A 17,640-nucleotide genomic window follows, 5' to 3' on the forward strand; every position below is an offset into this window, starting at 1 on the left:
TGACCAATACTACATTTCCCACAATGCAACGGTGACGCACCGAGCAGTAGTGCTTCATTTCATATTTATTGGCACAGCAGTCGTCAGCATCACAGTAAAATTAACTTTCAGATACCATCAAAAATGGCAAAACGGAAGGTGGACACTGAGAACGCGGGGTTTCAAACAAGGTGGGAGTCGGAGTATATGTTCACGGAGGTAGCTGGAAAACCTGTGTGTCTTCTGTGTGGAGAAAGTGTGGCGGTACTGAAAGAGAGTAATCTGAGACGACATTATGAAACGAAACACGCGGACAAAACAAGAATATGGACATGGAACAAAGGCTACAAAAGGCAGAGGAATTAAAACGAGGCCTCAAATCTCGACAGGCTCTGTTCAAAAAAGCCAAATCACAAGGCCAGCTGCTGTCAAGGCCAGTTTTATTTTGGCAGAAGAGATCGCTAAATCAGCCCGGCCATTTACGGAGGGGGATTTCATCAAAAACTGCATGATTAAAGTTTGTGACGAAGTTTGCCCAGAAAAAAGGCAACTCTTTTAAATGTGAGTCGAGGCAGAAACACCTATTGCGATGAGAGTAGACCAAGTTGTCCATCAACTCTAAAGAGCAGCGTTGTAAAAAGGGAAAAGTTTCATTGCATATTCCTTGGCTGTGATGAGAGCACCGACATTTCTGAACATTGCCAGTTGTCAATTTTCATACCGCGGCAGTGGACTCCAGCCTAAGCGTGACAGAGGAGTTTTTGGGCTTACGTCCTAATGCATGGCACAACTACGCGGGCGATGATTTGTATGAAGAGGTGTCAAGATGTGGTAAATGAGATGGAGCTGCCTTGGGAAAACTCGTGGTTTGACAACCGACGGAGCACCTGCGATGTGTGGACACAGGAGCGGACTGGTGGCGAAGATACGGGAAAAGATGCAAGAGGAAAACGCGACAGGTGAGCTGACAGCTTATCATGTATCATACACCAGGAAGCGTGTGTGCGGTAAAGCCTTGAAAATGGAGCATGTATCTCTCTCTTGGTGCGTGTAAAAGATCTGCGGGCTGCCGGCTTGCTGCGGTCTGCGGGCCGGTTCTAATAATAAATCAAGATCATCCCAGGGGCCGTAAAAAACCTTCTCGCGGGCCGGATGTGGCCCGCGGGCCTTGACTCTGACATATGTGGTCTAGGGTTTCTGGGACAATGGTGTTGATGTGAGCCATTACCAACCTTTCAAAGCACTTCCTGGCTACAGACATGAGTGCTACGGGTCTGTAGTCATTTGGGCAGGTTGCCTTTGTGTTCTTGGGCACAGGGACTATGGTGGTCTGCTTGAAACATGTTGGTATTACAGACTTAATCAGGGACATGTTGAAAATGTCAGTGAAGACACCTGCCCGTTTGTCAGCACATGCCCGGCGCACACGTCCTGGTAATCCGTCTGGCCCCGCAGCCTTGTGTATGTTGACCTGTTTAAAGGTCTTACTCACGTCAGCTACAGAGAGCGTGATCACAGTCGTCCGGAACAGCTGATGCTCTCATGCATGCCTCAGTGTTGCTTGCCTCGAAGCGAGCGTAGAAGTGATTTAGCTCGTATGATCAATGGAAACAGGATGCACTTGAGCTCAATTTTGAGACTCATAGCAAAGGGTCTGAAAACTTATGTAAATAAGGTATGTTAAAAAAATATATATATACATATACACACACATACTTTTGCAAACATTTCTAAAAACCTGTCAAATGGTTCAAAAACTTGACTATGTCGTGACTACACCATACACAACAGATCTGTTAAACATTATTGGCATTCCAAAGACTAGAGGTTATCTACTTTGGGTCATGCTGTATGCTCTTGTCAGATCAGGGTCGTATTAATTAGGAACCAAACTGAAGATAGACTTGACATGTCCAATAAATGTTTTCATTACGGTTTGATACAATTTACTATGGTGTGCACTAATGAATACAACTCAGTTTTTTTTTCAGGGGCTGGAGTGATGTCCTCTGATTTTGCTCCCCTCATAATGAGGCCCTCTTTGCCATGCATGCCAAACAACCCCTCCCTATATTGAGAAAAAAGAAGGGAGGAAAAGGGAGAGACAGTAGCTAATTTTCCAATCAATTGGCGACAGATTTTCAAGCACTCTACAATCCGCATAAAGAAAATATGTGCATTTTACCACCAGCAGTGTTTCCACGAAATTGACTTTTTGCAGACAAAAAGCAGTGCGTGATGACGTAGTGCACACAAAATGTACTTTTTCGCTTACTTTTTTTATGTACCTAATAAAAATCTCAAGTTCAGTGTTTCCATTGCATTTTCAACTGATAGTTTTGTCACAAAAACTAAGGGTATACTATATTTTAAAGTGAAAGACCTATGAACATTTATAACTGCTAAAATTATACCTTATTTTAAAGTGACACTGACCATTAACAAATGAGTTACCAACATTTATAACTTCTGAAAATATAACTTAAAAGTGGAAACTTTCTGTCCATTTAATGAGTTGCAAACATATGACAGCATATGTCTTCAAACATGCAATACATAGTAAGAACAAAATGTAATTGAATAGAAGGAAACATTGGGAAAACAATTTTAATTGCATTGACTCAAATCTGTAGCCTGTCATTGGTATAGTGAGTAGCCTACCTAATTCAGATAAAGACACCCCTGGTTTATCTCCATTTATTAACATTACAAGTCAGAATAGAAATGTACAACAGATTAACTATTTCAAATACAAGATAGGGTCTCATCTGTTTCTTTCTTGTTAAGCATTTTCCCATCCTGGAGTATGAGACATTATGTGAATCTGTGGGAGAGAAGAGGAATTTATGCAAATTTAACATAGAAACTCTAGCTACACATAGTTCTAGTATCATTAGCATGATTTCTACCATTTAGGCTTAGCTAGTTAAGTTATCCACTGCTAGCTAATAATAATAGCTAGTTAGTGTTTAAAAACTTCTTATGGCTGAGATCCCGTTAACGGGATCGATTTGACAACATCCGGGGAAATTTCAGAACGACAAACTAAAAATACAACATCGTAACATTAAACATTCTTGAAAATACAAGTGTCTTACATCCTTCAAAAGATTAGAATGTTGGTAATCAAACTGCATTGTCCGATTTAAAATAGCGATTACAGAAAAAAATGCCATGCTTTTGTTTGAGAAGAGCGATCAACAACAACAAACTTTTTCCCGCCATGACAGGTTTGACACATTCAAATCTGAAGGTAAAATTATGACTTACATTCTGATATCTTGCTCTTATTTCTCCTCCTGAGGGTCCCAGTGATCAAATGAAGTGCCGGTTTCTTTGATAAAATCCATTTTTATAGCCTAACATGAAACATTTTGTAAACCGCTTGTGTCGTGAATTCCGTCTCTATCAACTTTTGACGAAGCATTCGATGTAATTACACACACTAAACATACGTTTATCTAGTCATGGTTGGTTTCATTGCAATCCTCTGGATGTTTGTAACACAGCCATACTTGATGGTTCTTTTTGCGGGGCGTATTGACCGAAATGAACTGATTTGAAGACAATGAGCAATGACCTCATTGCGCACCAATAATATTAGCGAAGTTTCGTTGATGGACTGTATTTCTGCCCAATGATCTTCTTGAAATCTAGCTTGGTAGATAGCCAATGAGCTGAGGTAAACGCCAGTATGTGATGGTTATGGGTTGGAACACCAGTCCTTGTTAGTAAACGCACGCGTAACGAGCTTCATTCACCATTGACGATCAGACTTGGTGCAGGCACACGCGTTACGCACAGCAGTATTTTATGAAGAGTATTTTCAACGATTTTATAGAAAACATCATGGCGAATAAATCAGGAAAAGCGAAGTCAAAGTCTAAGTATACAGATTTGCACCAAATTTGAGAAGAAATAGATAGGGAAAGTGAGACAGATTTGTTGCTAGAAGATGAATCTTTGAGTGTGCATAGTTTTGACTCACAGACCAAAGAGATGTTTCTGCAAGGAGAGGACATAATTCTGGACTAGTAAGTGTTAATGCCCTTGTTTGAAATATAATTAATTAGACATTTTTTGGCAAAAATATATATATTTTTTGTTGTTGCAATTTATAGAAATATAATCAGTAATGAAATGTGTGATGAAATGTGTAAAGTACACATTGGCTATACATAGTGTATGTATGTGTATGACCCATAACCTGTGTGTGTGTGTGTGTGTATGTATGTATGTATGATACAAAGCTCATACATAACAAATATTTTTTGAAATGTTTTCTTTCACAGTGAGAGCGACTCCGACTGGGAGCCCATCCCCCACTGAAGCTGGTTCATCCAGCCGGACCCCTGCTGTCTCTGGCTCCACACCTACCCCTGCCCGGCCATCTAGAGGTGTGAAGACACTAACAATGGAGGAAGGGAAGTGTGGAACCAGAGAGGTAGAGGGGCAATGGCACTGTGCTGGAGGAGGATGTGGAGCCACGTCCTCCAATATTCAGACCAAAAAGGCCACCAGGACCTCAGCTGGACATGACCTCAAAGTACAGCCCCATGCAACTTTTTCAACTGTTTTTCACCCCGTCAGTTGTTGATTCCCTGGTGTCTAATACAAACAAGTATGGGGCTAAGACGCAAGCAGGAAAGAAAGAGGCATGGAGGCCCATTTCCATGTCAGACCTTTTCTGCTACCTTTCACTGGTCATTTACATGGGGCTGGTGAAGTTAAAAACCTCAAGGATTACAAGAAAACATCCCAACTCTATCAACTGCATTTCCCCTCCACTGTCATGTCCTGTACAAGGTTTCTAACTATCTCACGGGCTCTTCACATCAGTGACCAAAAAGTTGATGAGGACAATGACAAGAGGAGAGGCACCACAAGGTTTGACAGGCTCTGCAAAATCAAACCTCTCTACCCCAGCATGGTTGAGAGGCCTGCAAGACCTATTTTCAGCCCACCCAGAACTTGTCCATAGATTTTATTTATTTATTATTTATTTTTATTTCAACAGGTAGGCAAGTTGAGAACAAGTTCTCATTTACAATTGCGACCTGGCCAAGATAAAGCAAAGCAGTTCGACACATACAACAACACAGAGTTACACGTGGAGTAAAACAAACATACAGTCAATAATAAAGTAGAAAAATAAGTCTATATACAATGTGAGCAAATGAGGTAAGATAAGGGAGGTAAAGGCAAAAGAAAGACAATGGTGGCGAAGTAAATACAATATAGCAAGTAAAACACTGGAATGGTAGATTTGCAGTGGAAGAATGTGCAAAGTAGAGATAGAAATAATGGGGTGCAAAGGAGCAAAATAAATAAATAAATACAGTAGGCGGTGAGGTAGTTGTTTGGGCTAAATTGTAGATGGGCTATGTACAGGTGCAGTAATCTGTGAGCTGCTCTGACAGCTCGTGCTTAAAGCTAGTGAGGGAGATAAGTGTTTCCAGTGTCAGAGATTTTTGTAGTTCGTTCCAGTCATTGGCAGCAGAGAACTGGAAGGAGAGGCGGCCAAAGGAAGAATTGGTTTTGGGGGTGACCAGAGAGATATACCTGCTGGAGCGCGTGCTACAGGTGGGTGCTGCTATGGTGACCAGCGAGCTGAGATAAGGGGGGACTTTACCTAGCGGGGTCTTGTAGATGACCTGGAGCCAGTGGGTTTGGCGACGAGTATGAAGCGAGGGCCAGCCAACGAGAGCGTACAGGTCGCAGTGGTGGGTAGTATATGGGGCTCTGGTGAAAAAACGGATGGCACTGTGATAGACTGCATCCAATTTGTTGAGTAGGGTATTGGAGGCAATTTTGTAAATGACATCGCCGAAGTCGAGGATCGGTAGGATGGTCAGTTTTACAAGGGTATGTTTGGCAGCATGAGTGAAGGATGCTTTGTTGCGAAATAGGAAGCCAATTCTAGATTTAACTTTGGATTGGAGATGTTTGATGTGAGTCTGGAAGAAGAGTTTACAGTCTAACCAGACACCTAGGTATTTGTAGTTGTCCACATATCCTAAGTCAGAACCGTCCAGAGTAGTGATGTTGGACGGGCGGGCAGGTGCAGGCAGCGATCGGTTGTATGGCATTGAAGCTCGTCTAGAGGGTTGTTAACACAGTGTCCAAAGAAGGGCCAGAAGTATACAGAATGGTGTCGTCTGCGTAGAGGTGGATCAGAGACTCACCAGCAGCAAGAGCGAAATCATTGATGTATACAGAGAAGAGAGTCGGTCCAATAATTGAACCCTGTGGCACCCCCATAGGCCCTCCGATTTGACACACTGAACTCTATCAGAGAAGTTGTTGGTGAACCAGGCGAGGCAATCATTTGAGAAACCAAGGCTATCGAGTCTGCCGATGAGAATGTGGTGATTGACAGAGTCGAAAGCCTTGGCCAGGTCAATGAATACGGCTGCACAGTATTGTTTCTTATCGATGGCGGTTAGGATATCGTTTAGGACCTTGAGCGTGGCTGAGGTGCACCCATGACCAGCTCTGAAACCAGATTGCATAGCGGAGAAGGTGCGGTGGGATTTGAAATGGTCGGTAAATCTGTTTGTTGACTTGCTTTGAAGACTTAGAAAGGCAGGGTAGGATAGATATAGGTCGTAGGCAGTTTGGGTCAAGAGTGCCCCCCCCCCCCCCTTTGAAGAGGGTTATGACCGCAAGCTGCTTTCCAATCTTTGGAATCTCAGAAGACACGAAAGAGAGGTTGAACAGGCTAGTTGCAACAATTCGGCAGATCATTTTAGAAAGGGTCCAGATTGTCTAGCCCGGCTGATTTGTAGGGGTCCAGATTTTTGCAGCTCTTTCAGAACATCAGCTGACTGGATTTGGGAGAAGGAGAAATGGGGAAGGCTTGGGCGAGTTGCTGTGGGGGTGCAGTGCGTGTTGACCGGGATAGGGGTAGCCAGGTGGAAAGCATGGCCAGCCGTAGAAAAATGCTTATTGAAATTCTCAATTATAGTGGATTTCGGTGGTGACAGTGTTTCCTATCTTCAGTGCAGTTGGAAGCTGGAGGAGGTGTTCTTATTCTCCATGGACTTTACAGTGTCCCAGAACTTTTTTGAATTTGTGTTGCAGGAAGCAAATTTCTGCTTGAAAAAGCTAGCCTTGGCTTTTCTAACTGCCTGTGTATATTGGTTTCTAGCTTCCCTGAAAAGTTGCATATCACGGGGGCTGTTCGATGCTAATGCAGAACGCCATAGGATGTTTTTGTGTTGGTTAAGGGCAGTCAGGTCTGGAGAGAAACAAGGGCTATATCTGTTCCTGGTTCTAATTGGTTAATAGTTGGAGGTAAAAAGTGGCTCTATTTAGCAAGCACTGACTGGTTGTCACACTATTTTTTACCAATTAGTTATAACCTGTTTATTAATGCTTTATAATGCATTTTTAAGTGATTAAATAACCATTCATATTGTAATTAAACCCTTAATAAATCCTTTACAAATGGAACATTGGAAATTTTACCCTTATTTCATTTGTGACCTAATAAACTGCATGGTTTCCCGAGTAGCAGTGGGAGGAGGACTACAATGGTTTCTTCCTTTAAAAGTTGCATCATACTGCAGTGCACTGACTGGTTGTCACACTATTTTTACCAATTAGTTATAACCTTGTTTTTAATGCTTTATAATGCATTTTTAAGTGATTAAATAACCATTAATATTGTAATTAACCCTTAATAAACCCTTTACAAATGGAACATTGGAAAGTTTACCCTTATTTCAAATTTTGTGACCTAATAAACTGCATGGTTTCCCGAGTAGCAGTGGGAGGAGGACTACAATGGTTCTTCCTTTAAAAGTTGCATCATACTGCAGCACACCTTGCGGGCTGCCGCAGAATTCTATGGCATGTTATTTAATTGTCAGCCATTGTTACCATTAACTTCTTATGGCTGGGGGCAGTATTGAGTAGCTTGGATGAATAAGGTGCCCAGAGTAAACTGCCTGCTACTCAGGCCCAGAAGCTAAGATTTGCATATTATTAGTAGATTTGGATAGAAAACACTCCAACGTTTATAAAACTGTGATGTCTGTGAGTATAACAGAACTCATATGGCAGGCAAAAACCTGAGAGAAAATCCAACCAGGATGTGGGAAATCTGAGGTTTGTAGGTTTGCCAATCCAATATACAGTGTCTATGGGTGTCACGTTCCTGACCTTGTTTTCCTTTTGTATTGTTGTGTTTAGTGGGTCAGGACGTGAGCTGGGTGGGCAGTCTGTGTTGTTTGTTCTATGTTAAGTGTCAGGTTTAATTGACCTTGTATGGCTCTCAATCAGAGGCAGGTGTTTTCGTTTTCCTCTGATTGAGAGACATACATAGGGAGGTTGTTTCACATTGTTTGTCGTGGGTGGTTGTCTCCTGTGTCTGTATGTATGTTCGTGCCACACGGGACTGTAGCGTTTGTTTGTAGTCGTGTACCTGTTCGTGCGTTCTTCATGTTGTATGTAAGTTCCATGTTCAGGTCTGTCTACTTTCGTTTTGTTATTTTGTATCATTTCAAGTATAGTTCGTTTTGTTCTTGTAAATAAATTATGGCATCATACCTCGCTGCACATTGGTCTTCAGATCCCTCTCTCCTCTCCTCGTCTGAGGAGGAGGAAGATTTAGAGTTTCGTTACAATGGGGTCATATTGCACTTCGTAAGGCTTTCACTAGATGTCAACAGTCTTTAGAACCTTGTTTCAGGCTTCTACTGTGAAGGAGGAGAGAATAAGAGCTGATTGAGTAAGAGGTCTGGCAGAATGCTATGAGCTCAGTCAGGCGCGCGCCCGTCAGAGGTAACTGCGTTCCTTTTCCTTTCTAAAGACAAAGGAATTCTCCGGTTGAAACATTATTGAAGATTTATGTTAAAAACATCCTAAAGATTGATTCTATACATCGTTTGACATATTTCTACGAACTGTTATGGAATTTCTTGACTTTTCGTCTGGCCTGCGCGTCGTGAATTTGGATTTGTGAACTAAACGCGCTAACAAAAAGGAGGTATTGGACATAAATGATGGACTTTATCGAACAAAACAAACATTTATTGTGGAACTGTGGGAGTGCATTCTGATGAAGATCATCAAAGGTAAGTGAATATTTTGTTGACTCCACAACATGGCGGGTATCTGTATGGCTTGTTTTGGTCTTTGAGCGCTGTACTCAGATTATAGCATGGTGTGCTTTTTCTAAATCTGACACAGTGTTGCATTAATAAGGAGAAGTTTATCTAAAGTTCCATGCATAACACTTGTATTTTCATCAATGTTTACTATGAGTATTTCTGTAAATTGATGTGGCTCTGTGCAAAACAACCGGATGTTTTGGAAGCAAAACATTACTTAACGTAACGCGCCAATGTAAACTCATATTTTTGGATATAAATATTTACTTTATCGAACAAAACATACATGTATTGTGTAACATGAAGTCTTACGAGTGTCATCTGATGAAGATCATCAAAGGTTAGTGATTCATTTTATCTCTATTTCTGCTTTTTGTGACTCCTCTCTTTGGCTGGAAAAATGGCTGTGTTTTTCTGTGACTAGGTGCTGACCTAACATAATCGCATGGTATGCTTTCGTCGTAAAGCCTTTTTGAAATCGGACACTGTGGTGGGCTTAACAACAAGTTTATCTTTAAAATGGTGTAAAATACTTGTATGTTTGAGGAATTTTAATTATGAGATTTCTGTTTGAATTTGGCGCCCTGCACTTTCACTGGCTGTTGTCATATCGATCCCGTTAACGGGGTCTCAGGCGGCGTAAGAAGTTAATTCTAGTTAGTGCTAGTTTGACCACCAGAGGGTATCTTTGAGAAGCATTTGATAACCTTCGATATTGGCTGTACTATAGAATTTAAAACCTTTGTTTTGTAAGATCATAGTATATGGGATTGATTTTAAGAAATGTAGCTTAATTAATTTGATTATTATTATGGTGTTTCTATTCCAAAAAAACTAAACCCTCAGGGCTCCGTTAGGATGGAAAGGAAAATATGGCCCTGTACAACGTGACGGTCGGGAGTAGGCTACAGTACTAAGAGCATAACATTACCATATCCTAATTGTAGTCTAACCAATACCCAAACAGAGATTCAGTGAAAATCAAAATCAAATTGATTTATCAAGACCAGTCCCCATGCTTGTCTCAGAGCAGCGCAAAACGGTGCTGAAATAGTTGACCACAGCGTGTAGGCTATTGCTTAAAATCCTATTGCTTCTAACTTCAATATGCTTTTAAAATAAATAATACCTACACCACTTTTAAGAGCACATTACTCAACACTAGTGAGACTCATGTCGCCTACAGAAGGCCTACAGTAAATCGGAAAATATATTTTTCAATGACGTGACTCTCAGCCAATTAGATTTAGAGGATTGGAGGATTCTAAATTAATATCTAAGGGGCATTTTTGTTAGGGCATATCTGATCTGTGAGAATATCTATGGGGCTTTTATATAACTCTAAATGAATTAATAAGAATAATAATTGCTTTGTTTAAAAAATAACAATATTTTGTAGATAATTTAGTTTTCAAATAACCTAAAGTGAACGAGAAAAATGCCATTCTTGAACATGGGGTGAGACATTCTTACTAATTTGTAAATAAAGCCAGTTTGTTATTTAGAAATATTTATTTATGTTTTTAGAGCGAGAGAAACCAAAATCCCACCGTCGCCTCATGTGTCTCCCGGTCGCGGCCGGCACGGGTATCGAACCAGTATCTGTAGCAAAGCAATTTGCACTCCGATGCAGTGTCTTAGACCGCTGCACCACTCGGGCGCTGTTTCAACATGACCGGTCGGGAGTTGGCTAGAATACTATAGTAAGAGCAAAATAATCCTAACATTTCCACACTCTAATTGTAGTCTAAGTGCACAATTATCAGTTTCTATTTGGTTTATGTCACCCATTCATTGTCAGTTATAGACACAGTAGCGCCTTGGGACCCAAAAGCATAATCAGTGCTCTAACTCCTCCTTGCGCTGGTCTGGAGCAATGAAGTAGTGACGCAGGGTAATGTACTAAACCACAAATTACCTCTAAGTACCGCAGCATAATTGCAAAACTTTTAGTTGAGCAACCACTGTAAACACCATATCATCGCGTTACTCCAAGTTTACTTCGATTTGATGGATATTATATAAATATTTGGAGCATCAAGGCGTTTCCACCACTATTTTGCACATTATTAATTTACAGACACAAAAAGATCCCACCACGTTGAACGAACAAATTGTCTGCATTTATAAAATTGTACCGAACCTTCCTGTTTCCATCACAGCTGTCGTGATTATTTTTTATATGACTTTACTCGCATAAAAACTGGATGGAAACTTGGTTAGCGAGAAAGAGAGCTAGCGAGAGAGGAATGGTGAGCTAGTGAGAGCGATGTAGGGAGAGAGCTAGGGAGAGTGAGGGGAGATAGGGAGGAGACAGAACTCTCGCCGGGGGAATGTGGCACGCGATTGCAGCTTTTGGCCGGCTGGCATCGTAGACATTTTCAATAAATCCTTGTCCTGTCAGACTGGCTTCGGTGGGGAAAAAAGGGTAGCAAACGCTCAGGGACTCCCCGTCACCCATTCCCCCACAGGGAAAACTAAAGACGTATGACTGACTAGAAAACCTATGTTGAATTACCTAATTGGTCATGACTAGGGTTAGGGGTTTGGTTAAGTTTAGGGTTAGAGTTTAGCCGCACAGTTCCTCCAAGCCTTTCCCTCCAACCTGCCTCCTTATTGCTTCCATCCATCCCCCTCTGCAAACCTCCCTCCCTCCCTCCATCAATCAATCCACCTTCCATACCCCATTGATCATCCCATCCTTCATTTATCCTAACATTCCACCCCCTTCCAGTCCTCTTTATCCCTTCATCATACACTACTGAGCGACAGCAAAACACCTGAATGCACATGCGCACACACGCAGAATGGGGAGGCACCGAATTAGCCTTACCTGGTGACTTCTTCTCCCAGCATGCTCTTGGGGGTTGGCGAGTAGCGTCCTGACGGGGCCTCAGGGGGAAGGGGCTGGCCCAGGTAGCTGGGAGGGCTGATATGGTTCTCCATGTGTTGGGAGTAKGCTGATAGAGAGAAAAAAAAGCCAGCTCAGACAGAGTAGCTAACAAGAAACCTAACCTAAACTCCACTAACACCAACCAAATACCGCGAGGTAATTACCTAGTGCACCACCGGAAGAGAAAAGCCGACCGACAGGGCATTTGTCCACCTCCGAAAAAGGCCCCGGATGCTGATAGTGTTTTCTAAGATATTATGTCTGTGAAACAGTTATCGACACATCCAATCCCACTCTGTGCCGAATGCAGTGGGTGAATGAGGCTCCTGTCTCGGCATCTCTCGCTCACCTCTGTCTCTCTGTGCATTGAGGCTACTGTTACCGATGTGATTGCGTGAGGCAAGACCTTGAGGGGGTCATTCGGTAATGCAACCCAGATCCGACATCTGGGAAGGGGACAGTGTGTGCAAGTGCCTGAAAACAACCAACTGTAACACTGTGTAAAATGCAGTGGTGTAAAGTACTTAAGTACAAATACTTTAAAGTACTACTTAAGTAGGTGTTGTGGTATCTGTACTTTACTATTTTTATTTTTGGCAACTTGTAATTCACTACATTCCTAAAGAAAATAATGTACTTCATTTATTATCCCTGACACACAAAAGTACTCGTTACATTTTGACAAGAAAATTGTCCAATTCACACACTTATCAAGAGAACGTCCCTACTGCCTCTGATCTGGCGGACTCACTAAACACAAATGCTTTGTTTGTAAATATGGTGTGGCCCTGGCTATCATCAATAAAAATAAAAATAAAATAATTGGGCCGTCTGGTTTAATATAAGGAATTTGAAATAATTTATACTTTTACTTTCGGTTCTTAAGTACATTTTAGCAATTCCATTTACTTTTGATACTTAAGTATATTTAAAACCAAATACTTTTAGACTTTTACTCAAGCAGTATTTACTGGGTGACTCAAAAAAGTGAGTCATTTTCTATTAAGGTATCTTTCCTTTTACTCAAGTATGAAAAATGAGTACTTTTTCCACCACTGGTAAAATGGCCTGTTTCCGAGTGTGTACTTGCAAGTCAGAATATCTTTAATGATCAGAAGTAGAAGCTCAGTACAGAGAAGTCAGAATAAAAACAAAGCTTGACCAGTCGGCTCCGGAAGGTCAAGGATCTGTACACATGCCTCTAACACCTTGTCTATTTTCCTCATATTACACCCCAGATCAGGTCAACAGGCCTATAACCTAGTTCATACATTAAAAAAATGTCTTAAAAATAATAAAGTTAATGGAATCTATATTCATACAATCAATTAAAGTTCCAATATTAAATTGAACACACTTAAAACAATAAAATGAAAAAATGATAATTTCAACAAAATAGATCAAATGTTATCAAAGACCATAAAACAAAGGCATCATGGATTAAAGGACAAGCTAAAAAGGCTGGTTGACAAATGGAATTAACACCTCAAGCAGTTTCACAGTACAATACAAAGTTCCATATCAAAAACTGATAATAAAATGAACAGTATAAAAAAATACCACACACTTCATGAAATAAACAAACAATTATGAATAATCAATGTTTTTTTACCACTACAATTTAAGAAATAAACATTAGCTTTGCTCTCAAATTCTCATTGCTAGGACACTTGATTTTTCATAGTTTCATCTCCAAGCATCCTAATGCCTAAAAAGCAGCTATGCTTGAAACTGGTACTACCATAGTGAATGTCTCTGTAGTACTGGCAAACTGCACTTTATACTGACAATATGCACAGAGCTTCAATTCTCTGAACTGGAATGAGCTGTGCTCCAAAATGGCGCCGACAGACATGACAGCTCTGCTTCTACCTCCTAAGCAACTTTGCAGTATTTCGTTTTTTGTGTGTTATTTCTTAAATTATTAGCCCAGAACGTTTTTTTGTTGTGTTATTACATACAGCCGGAAAAAACTGCTGGATATCAGTGAGGTGGTAACTCACCAGCATTACGATCAGAAATAAGACTTTCACGAATTGGCTCCTTTGTTCGTACCCCCCCGGGCAATTGAATTTATCTCAGAGGCTGCTCCAAAACCCGCCGGCGGAGAATAGGTATTCAGAGTGGACTTCTAGTCCGACTCAGGAGGCGAACACCATCCACCGCTTCAGAGCATATTACTCGCCAACGTTCAGTCCCTGGACAATAAAGTAGACGAGCTCAGAGCACTCAGGCACTGTAACATACTCTCACGGAATCATGGCTCCCTCCGGATATACTGTCCCTGTCCATACAGCCAGCTGAGTTCTCAATACATCGCGCAGACAGGAATAAAGAACTCTCCGGTAAGAAGAAAGGCGGAGGTGCATGTTTCATGATTAACTACTCATGGTGTGATTGTGATAACGTACAGGAACTCAAGTCGTTTTGTTCACACGACCTAGAATGCCTCAAATGCCAACCTTGTTACCTCTATAGAGGATTCTCTTCGGTTATAGTCACAGCAGTGTATATTCCAACTCAAGCTGATACCACAACAAAGATTTGCATATTATTAGTAGATTTGGATAGAAAACACTCCGAAGTTTATAAAACTGTTTGAATGATGTCTGTGAGTATACAGAACTCATATGGCAGGCAAAAACCTGAGAAAAAATCCAAACAGGAAGTGGGAATTCTGAGGCTGGTCGATTTTCAACCAAGATCCTATTAAATTCACAGCGAGATATGGATGAGTTTGCACTTCCTACGGCTTCCACTAGATGTCAACAGTCTGTAGAACCTTGTCTGATGCCTCTACTGTGAAGGGGGGGCGAATAAGAGGGGAATTAGTCAGGTCTGCCATGACCTGACCATGCTCTAACCATGTGCGTTCACATGAGAGGGAGCTCTGTTCCATCGCTCATCTGAAGTCAACGTAATTCTCCGGTTGGAACATTATTCAAGATTTATGTTAAAAACATTCTGAAAATTTATTCAATACATCGTTTGACATGTTTCTACTGACTGTTACTGAACTTTTGGACATTGTCAGCTTTTAGTGAACGCGCTTCCTGACGTTGGATTTGTTTACCAAACACACTAACAAAAATAGCTATTTGGACATAAATGATGGACATTACCGAACAAAACGAACATTTCTTGTGGAAGTTGGAGTCCTGGGAGTGCATTCCGACGAAGATCAGCAAAGGTAAGTGAAGATTTATAATGCTTTTTATGAGTTTTGTTGACTGCACAATTTGGCGGGTAACTATAGCTTGCTTTGTGGCTGAACGCCTTTTTCAGATTATTGAATATTGTGTTTTGCCGTAAAGCTTTTTGAAATCTGACAGCGGTTGCATTAAGAACAAGTGTATCTTTAATTCTATGTAAAACATGTATCTTTCCTCAAAGTTTATGATGAGTATTTATGTTATTTGAATATTATTGAATATACTATTTGAATAGTATTTATGTTATTTGTTACCTCTGCAATATATCCGAATATTTTGGAGGCATTTCTGAACATGGCGCCAATGTAAACTGAGGTTTTTGGATATAAATATGAACTTAATCGAACAAAACATATACAGTGGGGAGAACAAGTATTTGATACACTGCTGATTTTGCAGGTTTTCCTACTTACAAAGCATGTAGAGGTCTGTAATTTTCATCATAGGTACACTTCAACTGTGAGAGACAGAATCTAAAACAAAATCCAGAAAATCACATTGTATGATTTTTAAGTAATTAATTTGCATTTTATTGCATGACATAAGTATTTGATCACCTACCAACCAGTAAGAATTCCGGCTCTCACAGACCTGTTAGTTTTTCTTTAAGAACCCTCCTTGTCTCACTCATTAACTGTATTACTGCACCTGTTTGAATCGTTACCTGTATAAAAGACACCTGTCCACACACTCAATCAAACAGACTCCAAACTCTCCACAATGCCAAGACCAGAGAGCTGTGTAAGACATCAGGATAAAATTGTAGACTGCACAGGCTGGGATGGGCTACAGGAATAGGCAAGCAGCTTGGTGAGAAGGCAACAACTGTTGCGCAATTATTAGAAAATGGAAGAAGTTCAAGATGACGGTCAATCACCCTCGGTCTGGGCTCCATGCAAGATCTCACCTCGTGGGCATCAATGATCATGAGGAAGGTGAGGGATCAGCCCAGAACTACACGGCAGGACCTGGTCATGACCTGAAGAGAGCTGGGACCACAGTCTCAAAGAAAACCATTAGTAAACACACTACGCCGTCATGGATTAAAATCCTGCAGCGCATGCAAGTCCCCTGCTCAAGCCAGCGCATGTCCAGGCCCGTCTGAAGTTTGCCAATGACCATCTGGATGATCCAGAGGAGAATGGAAGAAGGTCATTGTGGTCTGATAGACAAAAATAGAGCTTTTTGGTCTAAACTCCACTCGCCATGTTTGGAGGAAGAAGAAGGATGAGTACAACCCAAGAACACCATCCAACCGTGAAGCATGGAGGTGAATCATTCTTTGGGATGCTTTTCTGCAAAGGGGACAGGATGACTGCACCGTATTGAGGGGAGGATGGATGGGCCATGTCGCGAGATCTTGCCAACAACCTCCTTCCCTCGGAAGAGCATTGAAGATGGGTCGTACTGGGTCTTCCAGCATGACAACGACCCGGAACATACAGCCAGGGCAACTAAGGAGTGCTCCGTAAGAAGCATCTCAAGGTCCTGGAGTGGCCTAGCCAGTTCCAGACCTGACCCAATAGAAAATCTTCGGAGGGAGCTGAAAGTCCGTATTGCCCAGCGACAGCCCGAACCTAACGGATCTGGGAGAAGGTCTGTATGGAGGAGTGGCCAAAACCCCCTGCTGCAGTGTGTGCAAACCTGGTCAAGAACTACAGGAAACGTATGATCTCTGTAATTGCAAACAAAGGTTTCTGTACCAAATATGAAGTTCTGCTTTTCTGATGTATCAAATACTTATGTCATGCAATAAATCAATTTAATTACTTAAAAATCATACAATGTGATTTTCTGGATTTTTGTTTTAGATTCCGTCTCTCACAGTTGAAGTGTACCTATGATAAAAATTACAGACCTCTACATGCTTTGTAAGTAGGAACAACTGCAAAATCGGCAGTGTATCAAATACTTGTTCTCCCCACTGTATGTATTGTGTAACATGAAGTCCTATGAGTGTCATCAAAGGTTAGTGATTCATTTTATCTCTATTTCTGCTTTTGTGACTCCTGGAAAAATGACTGTGTTTGTCTGTGATTTTGCGGTGACCTAACAATAGTTTGTGGTGCTTTCGCTGAAAAGCCTATTTGAAATTGGACACTTTGGTGGGATTAACAACAAGATTATCTTTAAAATGGTATAAGATACATGTATGTTTGAGGAATTTTAATTATGAGATTTCTGTTYGAATTTGGCGCGCTGCACTTTCACTGGCTGTTGTCATATCCATCGCGTTGACGGGATTGCAGCCATAAGAAGTTTTAAGGAACTACACTGGACTTTTTGTAGATGAGGATTTCAACAAAGCAAATTTGAGGAAAACATTACCGAAGTTCTATCAACACATTGCCTGTAGTACCATGGTGATGCAGAATTCTACGGCACGTTATTTAAGTGCAAACCACTGGTACCGTTAATGCTAGTTAGTGCTAGTTTGACC

General features: G+C 41.2%; 1 protein-coding gene across 8 annotated transcripts in view; it reads right to left on the minus strand.

The window, feature by feature from the left end:
* dlg1b (discs large MAGUK scaffold protein 1b) overlaps positions 1–17,640 on the minus strand; it is a 160,531-nt gene that overhangs the window by 70,572 nt on the left and 72,319 nt on the right. For all 8 annotated transcript variants that reach the window (XM_070436814.1, XM_070436813.1, XM_023978023.2 and 5 more), the window contains exon 9: positions 11,929–12,055. In XM_070436814.1, coding sequence (XP_070292915.1) covers positions 11,929–12,055 — 127 coding nt within the window. The remainder of the gene's footprint in view (positions 1–11,928; positions 12,056–17,640) is intronic.

This window comes from Salvelinus sp. IW2-2015, linkage group LG32 (genome assembly GCF_002910315.2).
Source record: "Salvelinus sp. IW2-2015 linkage group LG32, ASM291031v2, whole genome shotgun sequence".
Taxonomy (NCBI): Eukaryota; Metazoa; Chordata; class Actinopteri; order Salmoniformes; family Salmonidae; genus Salvelinus; species Salvelinus sp. IW2-2015.